Source organism: Pseudophryne corroboree, chromosome 5 (assembly GCF_028390025.1).
Source record: "Pseudophryne corroboree isolate aPseCor3 chromosome 5, aPseCor3.hap2, whole genome shotgun sequence".
Classification (NCBI taxonomy): Eukaryota; Metazoa; Chordata; class Amphibia; order Anura; family Myobatrachidae; genus Pseudophryne; species Pseudophryne corroboree.
This window is the reverse complement of record NC_086448.1, coordinates 501567401-501587859: the sequence shown is the minus strand read 5'-3', so window position 1 is coordinate 501587859 and position 20459 is coordinate 501567401. Positions and strand designations below refer to the sequence as shown.

The window sequence follows — 20459 nt, the reverse complement described above, 5'->3', positions numbered from 1 at the left end:
ACAAAAAAAATTCTGTGAGGTTTTGCCAAAACGCGGTCGAACCCAAAACACGGCCGCGGAACCGAACACAAAACCAAAACACAAAACCCGAAAAATTTCCGGCGCTCATCTCTAATATATATATATATATATATATCAGATTCCAGGGCTGGCACTCACTTTCAACAAAGAAATTCAGCCGGTGCCCTCACAAAACAATACGATACCTTCCCTTTGGTGCGGCACTCCAGGCTTAACAACCAACACAAGACGCTGTTGTATATTAACATTTCAGTATTTAAACTGTCATCAGAATAACAAGACTTAAAACATTACATACCTTATATAAAACCCACCGCAGTGCATCAGGCTAGCCAGAGCGGAACCACGCACCCGTCCAGGGACGCCTTAAAGCGACGTCATTCCATTGCCGCAGCCCCAGAGCATCAGTGCCATCACCATAGTAACAAAACCAAAACACAATCCGTGCATACATAATCTGGCTGGGTGTAATAAGAACAATATGAACAAGAACTGTGGCTTGAATAATTAAGATGTTGCAGCAAAAAGCTAACATGAACACAATTCCGACTTAATAGTAGTAGATTTAAGCATAATAACTAATATTGATGATAATACAAAAATAGCTACAGTAACAGCTATAGGTTTTGCAACATTATAACATGTCTTATTATTACATCAAGTGCACATCTCTATTACCTAAAATGGCAAATATTGATAAGCACTCACTTTCAACAAAGAAACTCAGCCGGTGCCCTCACAAAACAATACGATACCTTCCCTTTGTTGCGGCACTTCAGGCTTAACAAACACACAAGACTCCGTTGTATATTAACGTTTCAGTATTTAAACTGTCATCAGAATAACACTAGCTATGTAGTGTATCAGCTTATATACCCGTGCGGGCTATCATACGTCGGCAAGACGGAGAGAAAATTTAAGGAGAGGATGGCAGCCCATCGATCATCCATCCACAATGCCCTTAGCAGCGGGTCTAACGATCAACCTGTCTCCAGACATTTTGTGAGGTATCAACACCCACTTTCTTCTCTCAAATATAGAATGATAGACCACATTCCAGCCTCTCTTAGAGGCGGCAATAGGTCACAGAAACGTTTACAATGTGAGGCAAGTTGGATCGATAGATTAGGGGTAGTTCAACCGAATGGTTTAAACGAAAATATCTCTCTTAGCTGTTTTCTGTAGTGCTTATCAATATTTGCCATTTTAGGTAATAGAGATGTGCACTTGATGTAATAATAAGACATGTTACGGTGCGAGGTCCCGCTCCGGCTAGCCTGATGCACTGCGGTGGGTTCTATATAAGGTATGTAATGTTTTAAGTCTTGTTATTCTGATGACAGTTTAAATACTGAAACATTAATATACAACAGTGTCTTGTGTGTTTGGTAAGCCTGGAGTGCCGCACCAAAGGGAAGGTAGAGACATATATATATATATATATATATAGAGAGAGAGAGAGAGATATAGAGATATATATAGATATATATATATAGATATATAGATATATATATATATATAGATTACAGGAAGTTATCAAGTCATAGTTTATTATTTTTTTATAGTGCAAGGACTTAGTTACATCTATTGTCTAAGTGTGTCATACTGGTGCTGCACTTTTTGTCTCTGCAGGCCGGACCCCACTGCGTTTGCATAAATAATATTAGCACTGTGATTACACAGTGTGAGTTGTCATTTGCTGAAAAAATAAATAAATAAAGTTTTAAAAAAATATCTTTTTTATACAATTTGTGTGCTGTACCCCACTGCATTCACATAAATATAATTGGTGTGACTCCACAGTGTTACCATTTGTGATAAAAAGAAAAAAAGTGGAAAAAAATGAAAAAAATTGTTCAGTCAGTGCAAATAAAAATCTTTAATAAAGGGAAAATTTAAAGCAGAAAAACATAAAATTGGCAACATAACATGGCAAGGAAAGGCTCATCCCTTGGCCTTTATTTATGAGTGGTGGTTCTGCTACTGTCAGTGAGGCATCTTCTTCTGCCTCTCATGACAATGCAAGCCCTTCTCACTCAGTGTGTAGTAGAGGTGTCAAAAAACTGAAAACCAGAAAATTGGTGCTGAAAAAAACCCACTAAGTGGTATAATTACTAAAAGTTGATTTTGGTTCTCTTTAAAATCAACCAGAATAGAACCAACATCCCCACAAAATTGACTACAGTGGTTCTATTCCAAATAGATCATTTACTAAATGTTGATTTTGTGTTCCTTTTAAAAATTTCAGTGTGATGTGAGTTCTTTTTTGAAGTTCTAAAAGTGTTCTATTCATCAGAGATTGACATAAAAATCAACAAAAATCGATAACATTGTTAAAACATCAATCAAAATCGAACTAAAATAGACCAAAAATCGACCCCAAATAGATAAAAGCATTTTTATTGGTCAAAACAGGTCACATGCACTCTATTTCCATCAAATACCTTAATTCCTGGGCTAATATGCATATCCACATTTTTTAAAATCATTGCCGTGCCTTTCATTGTCATCATTTATGCAGCCAGAGTGCCCCACATGCTTCTCTACCATGTTTTTTTCCATCATATTGAGGTTGAAGACAATTCTAAATGAGAAAAAAAAATCACATCAAACTATTTCTGATGGTTCTATTGAAAATTGTGATTTTGAGTTGATTTTCAAATCGACTATTAGTAAATATAGGTATGTAATTGAAGTATTGAAGGTTCTATTGTAGTACTATTTAATTGTAAAGTTCTATTTCAGTCTATTTTAAGTCGATTTTGACTTTAGCAAATACCTGTCACAAAAAATAAACTGAAAATGGACTCAAAATCAACTGAAAATCAAAATTGACTTTTAGTAAATATACCCCTAAGGCAGTAGAATAAATTGTGTGTTCAGAAATGTCACAAATCCCTGAGGAGTGTCTAAGTGTGTCCAGGAGTGAGCCTGACCTTTCTGATACTGCACTCATAGAGAAGCCTCCTTCCACCATTTCTGCACCCTCTGCAAATGTAGGGATGAGCAGCATAAGTATAGCTGGTGACAGAAATTGAGTATGCCACTGTGGAAGTAAAACAGGATGAGGGAGATATTTGTTTAACTGACACCAGCACTAATAAGGGTGTTGTTGATAATGAGGATGTTGTTTGTGTAAGTCAGGCACCAGTGGAAGCAGTTTCTGCCCATGATACAAAGAAGCCCATTGTCATGCCTTGGCACAAAACCAAACAATCCACCTCTTAAGTGTGGAATTATTTTTACCCAAATCCAGACAATACTTATCTAGCCATCTGTAGCATTTGTGAAGCCACAATATGTAGGAGTAGGGTCCTTAACCATCTAGGAACCTCCTCTCTGTTACATCATTTGCAGTGAGTTCATAGAAAGTCTATGTGAAAATCCGAAACTTCTGGTAAAACAATAACAACAAGCATTTCTGCATCTGCTACCTCATTTCTCTCAGCTAGATCGCAGCACCTGCAACCTTTACTGCCAACAACTTCATTATCAATAGCTTCACTAATGATTGGAGGTAGACCTGCATCCAGTTTGATAAGGCTAGTTGACTCCTCCTCTATCCAGAAATCCTCATAAGAATCCTTGAGCAGTAGGCCTGCTGCTGCTGCTGCTGCTGGGGGTGGATCTTCATCCCAGAAAGGGACCAAGAAGACTACTGGTAGTTTCAAACAACAATTTACTGTTAAACAATCCTTTGCAAGAAGATGCAAGTATGAAAGCTGTCACCCAGTCTCACAGCAGATCATTAACAACATGATGGTTATGCTTGTATTAGATATGCACCCAATATCTGCCATTAATGCAGCAGATTTTAGACAGTTAGTTGAGGTCCTAACCAAATTCCATCTCGGTTCCATTTTTCCTAGAAAAAGCAATTCCTCGCCTGTACCAGGACATTAAAAAAAGCAATTACAAAATGCCATTGTACCAACTGTCAAATTAACCATAGATGTGTGGACAAGTGGAACTGGGCAAACTAAAGATTACATGACTGTAACAGCCCACTGGGTGGGTGAATAACCTTCTGTAGCAGAAAAGCAGTAGCATCTACAAAGCCAGCGCACTCAGAGGCAGGCTACTCTGTGTATCACCAGCTACACTAAGAGGCACGCTGCTGACAACCTGTTCGAAAAACTAAGGGATGTCACATCAAAATTGCTTTCCCAGCTTGGACTCTCCTCAGGATTTGTGATTCCTGATAACCCCCACAAATATTGTAAAAGCATTAAAACTAAGTGAATTCCAATTAATTTTGCTCACACAATCAACTTGGTGGTAGTGAGTTTTTTAAGAAATGACAGGGGTGTGCAGGAGATGCTGTCTGTGGCTTGAAAAATGTCAGGACATTTTCAGTATTCAGCAACAGAATGTAGGAGATTGCAGTGCCTTCAAGAAAAGTTAAATTTGCCCTGCCACGAACTGAAGCAATAGGTGGAATTCAACCCTTTATATGCTCTAGTGGATGAAGGAACAGCAATAAGCCATCCAAAGCTACACAACAAACCATGACATTGGGAAAGAAGGGTGAGTGTACCTTAGTCCAGTGCAGTGGAAAATACTTCCTGTACTGTGTGAGGTGCTAAAACAAAGCGATTCTGCTAAGTATGTCGGACTTGTAGATCAAGTCCTTTATTTGCTTCTCCAGTATGCAACGGTTTTCTACATTTGGCAACCGTGCTTGATGCTAGGTTTAATTGTGTCTTTCTTTCCAACTAACCCAAATCTAAGGAGATGCAAAGGACTCCTGGTGAGCAAGTTTTCTGCTGAAGTGGTACACGGCATGACAACATACCCTCCTTCATCTTCTCCGGCATTTGCTGCTTCCAGGAAAAAACTGAGCTTTCCCAAGACCCAGTGGTGATGCAGAGGAGTAAACACAACATTTTAACATCTGGTCATGTCTTAAGCATTGCCCAAAATTAGTGACACCTGTACTGTGAATCCATTGGATATGGTCAACATCCAAAGAATGGTGGAGGATTATTTTAATGACAGTATACAGTACAAATAGGCATGTCACAGAGTCCCTTTAATTACTGAAAGGAAAAAAAGGCAATTTGGAGGCCCTTGTAAAAACTTGATTTGCATTACTTAAGCTGCCCACCCTCCAGTGTGTTCTCCAAGAGTGTTTTCAACATAGCCAGGAACCTTCTCAGTGATTGTCATAGAAGGCTACTTCCTCAAACTGTGGAAAAGATGATGTTCCTCAGAATTGACTACAAACTTCACGAGGAAGACCTTTACTGGCAATTACATCAAAGTACAGAGACTTCTGTAAATGTGTGAAGATGATGTAAACACTGATGAGGGTGAGAGTGAGGATGATTATGACAATGACCTCTTGCCACTGTAGAGATAATTGAAAGCACTGTTACCTTAGCTGCCTTAAGCACATTGGTAGCTTGTTTTGGTGGGGGCCCAAACGAAGCAAGCACTTCAGCCACAAAAGTGGCAGTCCCTGTTGCTAAGTGCTTGGTTTGTTAAACTGTACATGTCCTTTTTAATACCCAACATAAGGGTGGGAAGGAGTGCCCAAGAACAATTCCATGTTGCACCACTTTTTTTCTGGTACTGCTATGTGGCAGTGTTTCATAGCTGTGCCATAAACTGCTGTGTTTGTGCTACTGCTCTGTCCCTTAGTAACCAGCCAGCCTGCTGCAGACTTTGGCCTAAACTGGATGAAAACAATACTGGGAGCTGTGAGGTGGTCAAAATTGAGTGGTATTGACTGTAAAGGAATGTTATTGAGGATAATAATACTCTAGAAACAATAAACAAATACATCTTACGCGATTTTAGCAGTTTTTAGCAATTGAAAAATGAAAGAAAAAAGATCCAAAACCAAAACATGCGAGGGGGGGGGGGGGGGAGGGGAGGGAATGTTGGCAAAAACATTAAGTTATACTGATCCATAGCCAAAACACATCTTTACTGTCTATATGCCCCGACTTTGCTGCTTTCTGTTGGAATTGGGGTTTATTTTTTGGGCCTTGGAATATGTAGTTGACACCGGAAATACTGTAAATTAGAGCAGGTTGAGTGTCCCATATACAAAATGCTTGGGACCTTGAGTATTTTGGATATAGGATTTTTCCGTATTTTAGAATATTTGCATATCATAGGGGTATATTCAATTAAAGTCGGATCCATTCCGACATGTATTTGTCGGAATGGATCCGACAACCCCTATTTAATCTCATCTTAATTTGACTTTTTCAAGTCGAATTGAGATGGGACGCAGAGGAGGAGAAGGGGGGGACCAGCAAGGGACAGCCGGTGGGCATACAGGGGGGATCAGCGCTACAGTAGCGCTGCAGCAGGATGTCACTCAGCCGCCCGACCTCACGGCAGTGTCCACCCAGCTCCAGCAAGCGTAGCAAGCGCTGATCTCCCCTGTATGACCCCCCCCCCCCCCCGTCTCACTGCGGTTCGCCCCCCTCTCCTCCTCTGGGTCCGCATCTCAGTCTGACATCTTTTTGGCCCCGTTTTCGACACAAGCACGTGGATCGGCAGCTATTCCGCCGATCCACGTGCTTTTCAACAAGTCGAATGCCTCGACTTGTCGAAAAGCATTGAATAGGTCGAATCACATTTCGACCTTAAAAAGTCGAACACTGCAACGGTGTTGCCTGTCTGACCTTACTTCAGTGTTTCTCTTTACTTCAGGTGTTTGGATTCAATTGATTTAACCTAGATCAAAAATTCCTGCTGGGGAATAGTATTTCTGGAGTTTGGTTGTAGAATGTGTTGCAGCATGAAAATACTTAGGCTAGATACACACTACACCACAGGCGAAACTGAGGGAGGTAATGGAGGCAGCTGCCGCCAGGCTCCTGCTCTGCAGGGGACACCTCTCCTCCCATTCTGTGTGTTCAGCGACACCATTCAGTTATTTAATTACACCTTACAAATCACACTCTCTTTACTGTAGACACATTTTACAAGTGTCATACCCAGGATTATAACCCATGACCTATATACACTGGAAGCAGACACCTTACTGTTGGAGCTATTTGCTCCTGCATAGGAAGCATAAAAATTCTAACTATATGAAGTTACTTCTCTGACAATTACAAGCAACTTCATATAGTTAGAATTCTCATGCTCCCTGTGCAGGAGCAAATAGCTCCATCTAATCCTGGGTATGACACTTGTAAAATAATTGTCAGAGAAATAATCAGCATTGTGAGCAACTGAACAGATCTATTTAGTATGTGACTGCACACTTCATAGGGGGTAATTCCAAGTTGATCGCAGCAGGAATTTTTTTAGCAGTTGGTCAAAACCATGGCCCTCATTCCGAGTTGTTCGCTCGCTAGCTGCTTTTAGCAGCATTGCACACGCTAAGCCGCCGCCCTCTGGGAGTGTATCTTAGCTTAGCAGAATTGCGAACGAAAGATTCGCAAAATTGCGAATAGAAATTTCTTAGCAGTTTCTGAGTAGCTCGACACTTACTCTGCCACTGCCATCAGTTCAGTCAGTTTCGTTCCTGGTTTGACGTCACAAACACACCCAGCATTCACCCAGGCACTCCCTCGTTTCTCCAGCCACTCCCGCGTTTTTCCCAGAAACGGCAGCGTTTTTTCACACACACCCATAAAACGGACAGTTTCCGCCCAGAAACACCCACTTTCTGTCAATCACACTCCGATCACCAGAACGAAGAAAAATCCTTGTAATGCCGTGAGTAAAATACCTAACTTTTGAGTAAAATAACTAAGCGCATGCGCTCTGCGAACATTGCGCATGCGCAGTAAGCGACTAATCGCTATAAAGTGATATTCGGCAACGAGCGAACAACTCGGAATGAGGGCCCATGTGCACTGCAGGGGAGGCAGATATAACATGTGCAGAAAGAGTTAGATTTGGGTGGGTTATTTCATTTCTGTGCAGGGTAAACACTGGCTGCTTTATTTTTACACTGCAAATTAGATTGCAGATTGAACACACCACACCCAAATCTAACTCTCTCTGCACATGTTAAATCTGCCTCCCCTGCAGTGCACATGGGTGGTCATTCCGAGTTGTTCGCTCGATAATTTTCTTCGCATCGCAGCGATTTTCCGCTTATTGCGCATGCGCAATGTTCGCACTGCGACTGCGCCAAGTAAATTTGCTATGAAGTTTGGTATTTTACTCACGGCATTACGAGGTTTTTTCTTCGTTCTGGTGATCGTAATGTGATTGACAGGAAGTGGGTGTTTCTGGGTGGAAACTGGCCGTTTTATGGGAGTGTGTGAAAAAACGCTACCGTTTCTGGGGAAAACGCGGGAGTGGCTGGAGAAACGGAGGAGTGTCTGGGCGAACGCTGGGTGTGTTTGTGACGTCAAACCAGGAACGACAAGCACTGAACTGATCGCACTGGAAGAGTAAGTCTCGAGCTACTCAGAAACTGCACAGAGAAGTCTTTTCGCAATATTGCGAATCTTTCGTTCGCAATTTTGATAAGCTAAGATTCACTCCCAGTAGGCGGCGGCTTAGCGTGTGCAATGCTGCTAAAAGCAGCTTGCGAGCGAACAACTCGGAATGAGGGCCATGGTTTTGCCCAACTGCTAAAAAAATTCCTGCTGCGATCAACTTGGAATTACCCCCATAGTTAGAATCTGCAGACTTACTATCCAGGAGCAAATTGCTCTATCATTCAGTAAGTTGTCTGCCTTCAGTGTAACATCCTTCTAATCCTGCGCATGACTGCTAAACAATGTGTGATTTAAAATAAATGACAATAATAATTCTATAGATATATAAAATTTCAGAATAATCCATATACACTCACACATGTATATATATATATATATATATATATATATATATATATATACATATACAGGTTGAGTCTCCCTTATCCAAAATGCTTGGGACCAGAGGTGTTTTGGATATGGGATTTTTCCGTATTTTGGAATAATTGCATACCATAATGAGATATCATGGCGATGGGGCCTAAATCTAAGCACAGAATGCATTTATGTTACATATACACCTTATGCACACAGCCTGAAGGTAATTTTAGCCAATATTTTTTATAACTTTGTGCATTAAACAAAGTTTGTGTACATTCACACAATTCATTTATGTTTCATATACACCTTATACACACAGCCTGAACGTCATTTGATACAATATTTTTAATAACTTTGTGTATTAAACAAAGTTTGTGTACATTGAGCCATCAGAAAACAAAGGTTTCACTATCTCACTCTCACTCAAAAAAGTCCGTATTTCGGAATATTCCGTGTTTCGGAATATTTGGATATGGGATACTCAACCTGTACACACATACATATATTTATTTATCTATATATAGCAGGGGGGGGGACACCAATACATGTATTGCATCCGGGCATCTGGGATGAATTTACGCCACTACACTACACCATGTACCCAGCGACAGCATGACCGATGGAGCCAGGGGCATAGCCAGAACTTTGTGGGCCCCATAGCAACATTTTCAAAGGGCCCTTGTCCAAATGCCTCTAGAGTGCCACCTCTCTGCAGCATTTGTTAATTTTAAGCTCCATAATAGTACACTATTCCATTTTCAGAACCATAGTAGTGCCTTAGTTAATGTCAAGACCCATAGTAGTGCCCTAGTTCACATTATGTCACAATGTGGGGCTGCCAGTATACATCATGAAACACAGTACCCTCAATTCACATTATGACATGCAGTGCCTCCAGTTCATATTATGCCATACTTTAGTGCCTCCATTTCATTTTGTGCCACATTACAGTGCCCCAGTTCATATTATGTAACATTATAATTAGAGATGAGCGGGTTCGGTTCCTCGGGATCCGAACCCCCCCGAACTTCACCCATTTTACACGGTTCCGAGGCAGCCTCGGATCTTCCCGCCTTGCTCGGTTAACCAGAACGCGCCCGAACGTCATCATCCCACTGTCGGATTCTCGCGAGATTCGTATTCTATATAAGGAGCCGCGCGTCGCCGCCATTTTCACTCGTGCATTGGAGATTGAACGGGGAGGACGTGGCAGCGTTCTCTCCCTGAAAAGCTCCGTAATCTGTGCTAAGTGTGCTGAAAATATCTGTGCTCAGTGTGCTGCAAATAATCTGTGCTCAGTGTGCTGAAAATATCTACGTTCTCTGCCTGAAAACGCTCCATATCTGTGCTCAGTGTGCTGCAAATCTCTACTATTCTATAGCTTCTATACTGCTTGTCAGGACACATGTGTCACAGTTACACCGCTCTGTACTGATATATACAGTAATATATATACTATTCTATAGCTTCTATACTGCTTGTCAGGACACATGTGTCACAGTTACACCGCTCTGTACTGATCTATACAGTAATATATATACTATTCTATAGCTTCTATACTGCTTGTCAGGACACATGTGTCACAGTTACACCGCTCTATACTGATATATACAATAATATATATACTTTTCTATAGCTTCTAGTATTACAGTGCAGCATTTTGGTGACCAACAGTATACATATATAGTACAGTACAGTAGGCCATTGCTATTGATATATTACTCGCATATAATTCCACACATTAAAAAATGGAGAACAAAAATGTGGAGGATAAAAATAGGGAAAGATCAAGATCCACTTCCACCTCATGCTGAAGCTGCTGCCACTAGTCATGGCAGAGACGATGAAATGCCATCAACGTCGTCTGCCAAGGCCGATGCCCAATGTCATAGTAGAGAGCATGTAAAATCCAAAAAGCAAAAGTTCAGTAAAATGACCCAAAAATCAGGGCAGTCAGGAGCAAGTGCTGACATCTGGTCCAGACTGAAGGACCTGCCAACGATTACTGACATGTCGTCTACTGTCACTGCATATGATTCTGTCACCATTGAAAGAATGGTGGAGGATTATATGAGTGACCGCATCCAAGTAGGCACGTCAGACAGTCCGTACGTATACTGGCAGGAAAAAGAGGCAATTTGGAGGCCTTTGCACAAACTGGCTTTATTTTACCTAAGTTGCCTCTCCTCCAGTGTGTACTCCGAAAGAGTGTTTAGCGCAGCCGCTCACCTTGTCAGCAATCGGCGTACGAGGTTACTTCCAGAAAATGTGGAGAAGATGATGTTCATCAAAATTAATTATAATCAATTCCTCCGTGGAGACATTCACCAGCAATTGCCTCCAGAAAGTACACAGGGACTTGAGATGGTGGATTCCAGTGGGGACGAATTAATAATCTGTGAGGAGGGGGATGTACACAGTGAAAGGGGTGAGGAATCGGACGATGAGGAGGAGGTCTTGCGTCTGTAGAGCCAGTTTGTGCAAGGAGAGATTGATTGCTTCTTTTTTGGTGGGGGCCCAAACCAACCAGTCATTTCAGCCACAGTCGTGTGGCAGACCTTGTCACTGAAATGATGGGTTTGTTAAAGTGTGCATGTCCTGTTTATACAACATAAGGGTGGATGGGAGGGCCCAAGGACAATTCCATCTTGCACCTCTTTTTTTTATTTGTCTCTGCATCATGTGATGTTTGGCGCTAATTTTTTTAAGTGCCATCCTGTCTGACACTGCAGTGCCACTCCTAGATGGGCCAGGTGTTTGTGCCGGCCACTTGGGTCGCTTAGCTTAGCCATCCAGCGACCTTGGTGCACCTCTTCTTTTCTTTGCATCATGTGCTGTTTGGGGACTATTTTTTTAAGTGCCATCCTGTCTGACACTGCAGTGCCACTCCTAGATGGGCCAGGTGTTTGTGCCGGCCACTTGGGTCGCTTAGCTTAGCCATCCAGCGACCTTGGTGCACCTCTTTTTTTCTTTGCATCATGTGCTGTTTGGGGACTATTTTTTTAAGTGCCATTTTGTCTGACACTGCAGTGCCATTCCTAGATGGGCCAGGTGTTTGTGCCGCCCACTTGGGTCACTTAGCTTAGCCATCCAGCGACCTTGGTGCACCTCTTTTTTCTTTGCATCATGTGCTGTTTTGGGACTATTTTTTTAAGTGCCATCCTGTCTGACACTGCAGTGCCACTCCTAGATGGGCCAGGTGTTTGTGCCGGCCACTTGGGTCGCTTAGCTTAGCCATCCAGCGACCTTGGTGCACCTCTTTTTTTCTTTGCATCATGTGCTGTTTGGGGACTATTTTTTTAAGTGCCATCCTGTCTGACACTGCAGTGCCACTCCTAGATGGGCCAGGTGTTTGTGCCGGCCACTTGGGTCGCTTAGCTTAGTCATCCAGCTACCTCGGTGCAAATTTTAGGACTAAAAATAATATTGTGAGGTGTGAGGTGTTCAGAATAGACTGGAAATGAGTGGAAATTATGGTTATTGAGGTTAATAATACTATGGGATCAAAATGACCCTCAAATTCTATGATTTTAGCTGTTTTTGAGGGTTTTTTATAAAAAAAACACCCGAATCCAAAACACACCCGAATCCGACAAAAGATTTTCAGGGAGGTTTTGCCAAAACGCGTCCGAATCCAAAACACAGCCGCGGAACCGAATCCAAAACCAAAACACAAAACTCGAAAAATGTCCGGTGCACATCTCTAATTATAATGCCCTCCAGTTCATTTTAGAACACATTACAATGAGCAGGTCCAGGAACATACTGTAATGAGATATGTTGTAGGCCCCAAGGCAAAAGTTCTTAAGGACCCCAATGGTGAAAAATATATATAACACATGTAACTGTGACAAGGAAGGTGGGCCCCTCTCAACTCTGAGCCCCATAGTAGCTGCACTCCCTGCACCTAAGGTAGCTACGCACTTGGATGTAGAGATATTTTGCACCGGGTGTACACACTGCAAAATAAATCATATGTCAGCATATATATTGGTATACCCCACATTTACCTGCATGCCATCATCTGCAGGTCAGCCCGTCTGATGTGCATGACCCAGCTGATGATGAACGGAAGCATGCAATTGCAGGTACATACAACGTGGGCGATATATCATTGCGATCCGCATCGGATCTGCTTTCACCCATTAGAAAATAAGCTGTATTATTTCACTGTAGAACTTCCTGTCTATCATTCCTTTTTGATGTTATTAATTAAGCATAAGATCATATAATGTAATATGTTTCTATTACTAGGTTCTTCATTTTGAAAAAGTCAAAGATTATGATTTTGGATTTCAAACTCTGAATTCAGACATATGTAAAATCAGTGCTACATTACCCCTGAAAGTGGTCAAGCGTCTTTATGTCGACAGTAGTTTCAACTGCACGAAAGTAAGTATAAACATCTACATATTAAATTGTATGTCTTATGCACAAGAAAAATAAAAGCCTGCATACATCCAATTTCATGCAGAAATAAACTCATTATTGAAAACATTTTATCACTTCAATGACAAATTCTTGATCAGTGTGTTTCAGGTTGTCCAATTAAGATTATAGAAGAAAGTAGTTATCCCGCACAGGAAGGTTTTAGTGGTAATGTACAGTATCTTTAAACCAGCTTATATAATGCATTAATTGTCATAAAAGGTAATATTAGACTGCGCTGGAGTTGCTCCATGGGATCAAGTACTAAGGGGTATATTCAATTGCAGTCGAAAACTGCCGTCTGTCGAAAAGACGTCAGTAATCGACTTTTTAAGGTCGAATCCTGATTCGACCTATTCAGAGATTTTCGACAAGTCGAGGCATTCGACTTGTCGAAAAGCATGTGGATCGGCGGAATAGCTGCCGATCCACGTGTTGATGTCGAAAACGGGGCCAAATCCGACAGGTTTTGGCCCCCTTTTCGACTATCTCAATCCGACATCAAAATGATGTCGGAATGAGATGGACCCGTTGGAGGCGTGGGGGGGGGGGGGGGAGCTGCAGGGAGATGGGGGGACAGCCGGCGGGCACACAGGAGATCAGCGCTACGATCAGCGCTGCAGCTGGATGTCACTCACCCGCCCGACCTCACGGAAGCTTCCACCCGGCTCCAGCACGCTGTTGGAGCCGGGTGGAAGCTACCGTGAGGTTGGGCGGCTGAGCGACATCCTGCTGCAGCGCTATGGTAGCGCTGATCGTAGCCCGCCGGCTGTCCCCCCGCGGCTCGCCCCCCTTCTCCTCCTCAGCGTCCCATCTTAATTCGACTTGAAAAAGTCGAATTAAGATGGGGATTGAATAGGGGTTGTCGGATCCATTCCGACAAATACATGTCGGAATGGATCCGACTTTAATTGAATATACCCCTAATACTTAGAGCAAGTAAGATCACAACGAAGGAAGAGTTGATAATAGAGAAAGAATCCCTTTTTGGAGCACACTTTTGTTTTTTATAAACAGTTATGTTGGTTGAAAATATTGTATAGATTAAAACTTAGGTTTTATTTATCTTGTCTCACTATAAAATACAGTAGGTGGCACATAATAAACATTTAGTGTGCTCTAAAAAATAGTACATTTATATACTGTGGCAGTTCAGTTCAGATGCCACCCCGGGTGTTTGCAGGACAGGGCACAACAGTTCGGGTGCCCCGGGCCAAAGCTACCTGAGTTTAGGACTGGACCAAGAGGAAGCCCAGGGGGCGGGGGGTGCTGGGTACATTCAGGTTGTCTCTTTAATATTGTGTCAAAGATTATCTGGCAGTTGGAAATTATATTATTGTATTGCTGTTGATACACAGATTTACCCTGCAGTTTCATACATGAGATCCCATCCATGCAGGTCCAGAACCCATCCATGCAGGTCCGGTCCAGGTGTTGGAGCAAGCGCTCCCAGCAATCAGGCACACCTGCGCCACACTTTTATAAAGCTCGTTAGGGCAAGGGCTCGGGGCTCCTAATGCCAACAAGTGGCCAGGTGATAGAGGGCGGGCCAGTGGGTTAGAGACAGGGAGCCTGAGATTTGTGTATATGCTGTTTGTGGACCGTGCCTGGTTAAGGTACCCGGTAAACTTGCTGTGACAAAAACCTGTTTACTGTGCTGTGAAAGTAAACGGACTGCTTTCCCCTACAACTGTGTCAGCATCTTATCTGGTGGAAGGTTGCTTGTTACAAATTGGCACCCGAACAGGGACCCTCTGCTGTACGCACTAAGCATAGCAGAAACCTAGCGGCGTCTGGAGCCGCCGGAGCCGTGACAGTCTCCACAGACTCTGCAAACATCCTCTGGTGAGGTTAGTAACCAGCCAGGGTGTGTGGTTTTTTTTGTATTGTGGTTTGGAGGTGTATGTTAAGGGACGCGAGATTCATATATCGTGCATCCGTCCCGTCTACCTTGGTTGAGTTGTTAAGGGCCCTAACTAATGTGGCTGCGGGGCAACAATCCCAGATGCAGCTTCTCCAAACACAAGTACAGGCTCAGCAGGAAACCCTGCACCTGATTCGTGATGAAGTGGCTCTACTGCGACAGCATCACCAGGAGCCTAGGCTGTTGCAAAAGATGTGTCCCTCAGACAATGTAGAAGCCTACCTGGGGACCTGTGAGCACGCGGCCGCATGCCTGGGATGGACAGAGGATAGCTGGGCGAATAAGCTGGCCCCATATTTGACAGGGGATCTACAGAAAACAAACCATGACCTCTCGGCGGACCAGGCATCCACTTATTCGCAGCTTAAAGCTGTCATACTGGGTCGTATCGGTGTAACCAAGGCCTGCAAAGCCCTGCAGTTCCACGACTGGAAGAGAATTCTCGAATCCAGCTGGCTGAACTTCTAAAAATTGCGAGGTCTTGGCTTCAGCCAGAGAGGAATACGGCCGCCCAGGTGGTGGAGACTGTAGCCATAGACCACTGTGTGCGGGTCTTAGACAGAGGCATGCAGGGGTGGGTTCTCCAGGCCGACCCACAAAATATGGAGAAGCTAGCCACCGCAATGGAGAGATAAGCTGCGCTGGGAAAAATGGCTAAGCCCTTAGACCGAGAGACTCGACCAGTTCCAAGACCTTGGACCTGTCAAGCCCTGGAAATGGGTGCCCGGCACCAATCTGGTCTTCTGCTATGAGTGCGGGGAACAGGGCCACATCCAAAAGGACTGTACCAAACATCCTGAGCATATGGAGTGCGGAGCGGAGAATTCGGAGCAACCAGCCTACAGCTGTATCAGAAGCAAGGGATTGTATGTGCCCTCCCATTTCCAGGTGACTCTCCAGATCGCAGCATGGCCAAGCCAGGCGCTTATAGATATCGGGAGTGAGTTGTCAATTATCCCGGCGGGGTCGGTCCCTGAAGACTTTGACCAGGTCTTACCTGCGGGTGAGGTGCTCTGCGTCCATGGTGCCACTTGCAAATACCACAGAATGCAGTTTCCAGTGCAACATCAGGGGCAGACAATCCAGCTGGTAGCAGCCGTCGCCCCGCGCTCACCCCGTGCCTTTCGGAACTGCTGGCATTTCAACTCGAGGAAATGGCTTCCTCTCCCAGCTCTGTGTTGAGTAAATTCTTCAGGAGCCGACTGTCTGTGTGGAGTCGGTACATCTATGCCAGAAGAGCCGACCAACCCAGAGGAGGCGAGTGATGAAAGGACATTAAGAACTGTCATGTCGCTTCAGGATTTTGGACGAGACCAGCGAGAAGACCCGAACCTTGTGAATGCTTTCCAGAACATTTGTAGTTGTAATGGGAAAATTTATTCATCCTTCCCCGGGTGGGATGGGGGCAGCCTTTATTTCATAGTAGAGAAAGATTTACTATATACTGTAGGGTTGTTGTGGAACGGGATAAGAAGGTTGAGCAGCTTATAGTGTCATGGGTCCATCAGACGCTGGTCCTGGAAGCTGGCCATTCACAATTGTGGGAGGACGAGGAAACTCTGCGAAGTACAGCAGCAATTTTTTGGGCCAGGAATCCGGGCGTCGGTAGCAAAGTAATGTCAGGAGTGTCCCATCTGCCAGCGTACCGCATCAAAGCTCTAGTACAGAGCTCCCCTCATACCTCTTCCAGTAATATCCATTCCCTTTAAAAGGATTGGGATGGATATTGTGGGGCCGGTGGAAAAATCAGCAAGAGAACACCAGAATATCTTAGTCCTCCTTGATTGTGCCATACGATACCCTGAAGCCATCCCTCTACGGAATATGAAGACAGCAACCATTACCAAGGAACTATTGCTGATCTTCTCCCGCCTGGGCATACCCAAGGAGGTCCTCACTGATTAGGGGACACCTTTATGTCCCGGCTGATAGTGATTTATATCGGATGCTGGGGGTTAAAAAGATTCGCACCTCAGTGTATTATCCCCAGACCGATGGCTTGGTGGAGTGTTTTAACTGCACACTCAAGCAGATGCTCAGGAGGGCAGTCGCACAGGACATAAGGGATTGGGACCAGCTATTACTTTTTCTTATGTTCGCCATCCAAGAGGTTCCCCAGTCCTCTACTGGCTTCAGCACCTTTAAGCTGTTGTACGTCAGACAGCCCCAGAGAATTCTGGACCTCATAAAGGAGGGGTGGGAACAACAGACGTCCCCGGACCCAAATGTAGTACAGATTATCCACCAGCTATACGGGCGGTTCCAGCAGATAGCCCCATTGGTCAGGGACCATATGACTCAGGCCTAGTCTAGACAGAAACGTCATTATGACGTCCAGGCTGACAAGGGTCTTGGTCCTTGTACCCACAGTGTAGGGCAAGCTGTATGTCCATTGGCAAGGGCAATATACAGTGCTCGAAGCTGTGGGGTCAGTGACTTATCGTGTGAGCCAACCAGGAAAGCGGAAGCTTACACAGATCTATCATATAAATCTACTGAAGCCTTGGAAGGAAAGCTCAGAACAGCAACTGCAAGAGTGGCTAAGATCTCAGCATGTGCACTCCCAATTGACAGATTTCTCAACAAGGTCAAGACGCGTTAAGCTCAAAACATGGTCAGGAGAAATGTAGATGTCTTTTTTCGACGATTCCAGGGACGACTAAGATTATCGAGCATGACATCGTTACTCCTCCAGGGGCAGTGGTCAATCTGCGGCCGTACCGGATTCCCGAGGTGAAGAGGGACGCAGTATGCAAGGAAGTGGAGGACATGTTAAGCCTGGGGGTTATTGAAGAGTCCACGAGTGGGTGGAATAACCCTATAGTGCTGGTTCCCAAGCCGTCTAGAGCACTGCGATTCTACAACCACTTCCGCAGGTTAAACTAGGTGTCAAAATTTGATGCCTATCCCATGCCATGTGTTGATGAGATGATCGAGCAACTGGCCCAAAGCCTATGCTGGACCACTCTTGACCTTACCAAAGGCTATTGGCAGATTCCCCTCACCGAGGCTGCCAAGGTGAAAACTGCCTTTCCACCCCAGATGGCCTATTTCAGTATTGAGTTTTGCCATTTGGTCATCATGGGGCCCGGACACATTCCAGCAGGCTATGAATAAGCTTCTCCAGTCCCACCAAAAGTACGCAACCGCATACCTAGATGACATTGTTATCTTCAGCGATGACTGGGAGTCTCATCTGCCCAAAGTGGAAGCCGTATTAAAAACTCTGCACTTCCACAACTTCACAGCAAACCCAGACAAGTGTGCGATAGGTATGTCGGAGGCTAAGTACTTGGGGTACGTGTTGGGCCAGAGCCAAATCAAACCTCAGGTCAATAAGGTAGAGGCGGTTGCTGCGCCAAGGCCTGAGAGGAAGACCCAACTTTGTCCTGCAAGTTTGTCCTGAACTTTGCCACCAGAGCAGCTCCACTCACTGATTGCTTGAAAAAAGCAAAGTCCGGACAAGCTTGTGTGGACGTTCCAGGTACATGAAGCCTGGAAGGACTTAAAAAGTGCCCTGTGTAAAGCACCAGTGTTGATAGCCTCGTACTTCGATAAAAGGTTCATCCTGGTGATGGATGATTCAGGAACCGGTCCTCGGAGCAGTGTTGTCTCAGGATGTTGGTGGAGAGGAGAAGTCAGTCCTCTACCTCGGCAAGAAACTACTGCCTAGGGAACAGCGATGCGCCAGTGTAGAGCAGGAGTGACTGGCTATCAAGTGGGCAGTAGAGACTCTCAGATACTATCTCCTGGGACGGGAGTTCACCTTAAACACCAATCACGCTCAGATCCAATGGATGTGCCTTAATAAGGAGACCAATGTCCGGGTAACATGGTGGTTCCTTGCCCTCCAGCCGTACTGCTTCAAGGTCCAGCACAGAGCAGGAGGATTACAGGGCAACGCGGATGCCCTTTGAGGACGTTCCCTCTATTTCTCCCCCAGTCCCTATCTGCCTCTACACCACTCTCCATCCGTCCAATCCCTATCTTTCCCTACCCCCCACTCTCTCTCTCTCTTCCCAGTCCCCTCTACACATTTGCAGCAAGTGTAAAACATCAGATCATTATTATTAATATTAGCAGCAGCAGCAGCAAGGTAGGAGGCTGTAACATTTCCTGCAGTATCACTTTCACATTCAGCTGTGAGTCATTTGGTCCATGTGGCAGTCTCTGGTAACCACCGGCGCACAAAAAAGAGGCGAGGAGCAGTCTTAGCCTCTTATTATATAGGATACCAGTCATAATACCAGCGGCATTTTTCATTTAGTATAGCAGTGATAATAATGTATATGCAGTTGGTATTCACCATTACTTAACTCTCCGAAGTTCAGCGATACTTTCCCCCCTTCAACTGTGTCCTCTGCTTTGCAGCTGCAGCGTCTGTCTGCTGATTCATGTGCATGCATGATGACATGTCTGTACATGTGCATGACTCCTGCACCCAGGGCCGGATTAAGCCTTGGGGGAGCCCAGGGCACTTAAGACAGGGGGGCCCAATGGAAGGGGGTGGGTGTGCATACCTCTCAAAATAACCCATTCCAGGAGGGACAAAATGCTCTCTACATGGACTTCCCTCTTAATATATTATTGGCATCACCTGTTTAATTGATAAGAAGGTATTTTAACATAGGTGATTGCAATCATTAATTAAGAGGGAAGTCCAGGTAAAGAGCATTTTGTCCCTCCTAGAATGGGTCATGTTGGGAGATATGGATTGTGTATATTAAATTAAAACCAATGGTGTACTGTATATTAGATTTAAACTAATAGATTAATAATGCCTGGGTACGGTTTATACTGTAGCTCCACTTAATTGAGAGACATCTATTTTATAAAGTTTTCTTGTAGTGGGACAAAGACAACTTAAACAACCTTAAAATATTCATAGAAAAATAAAATCTATAATTTATCTTGTCACATGCAAGAATGTGTTGGGTATACTGTACCAGTGGCCGTGATCCCAGCGGGAATAGTCCCTACTAGTCGGCATACCGACTCTCGGCCTTTTTAATGTTCAGGAAGCAGGGCCTAGTTATTGTGACCATCGGTCACATAACAGCATCCCACAAGAATAGCAGCAGCCTCTGCACTACGCATACACTGGGACAGGACTCAGGAGGACTCTGTGTGTCTCTCTCTCTAGATCCAAATGCCCGCATTAGATAACTGGTAACACAGGACCCAAACACCCAAGCAGCTTGCTCCCCCTCCTGTCTATCTTCTGGTCCTAAAGCTCCATTGGTAGCTCATGAAACCTGATAATCCTGTATCGCTGCCTGCACTGCATACTGTCCTGCTCTCAT

At 44.2% G+C, this 20459-nt stretch overlaps 1 protein-coding gene and 1 long non-coding RNA gene across 4 annotated transcripts in view; one reads left to right on the top strand and one right to left on the bottom strand.

Annotated features, from left to right (window-relative positions):
• LOC134927913 (serpin B5-like) overlaps window positions 1-20459 on the top strand; it is a 201677-nt gene that overhangs the window by 110844 nt on the left and 70374 nt on the right. For all 3 annotated transcript variants that reach the window (XM_063923028.1, XM_063923029.1, XM_063923030.1), the window contains exon 3: window positions 13059-13196. In XM_063923028.1, coding sequence (XP_063779098.1) covers window positions 13059-13196 — 138 coding nt within the window. The remainder of the gene's footprint in view (window positions 1-13058; window positions 13197-20459) is intronic.
• Window positions 2406-20459, bottom strand: part of LOC134927914 (uncharacterized) — a 31714-nt gene continuing 13660 nt past the window's right edge. The window contains exon 2 of the long non-coding RNA XR_010177773.1: window positions 2406-2605. This is a non-coding gene — a long non-coding RNA (uncharacterized LOC134927914). The remainder of the gene's footprint in view (window positions 2606-20459) is intronic.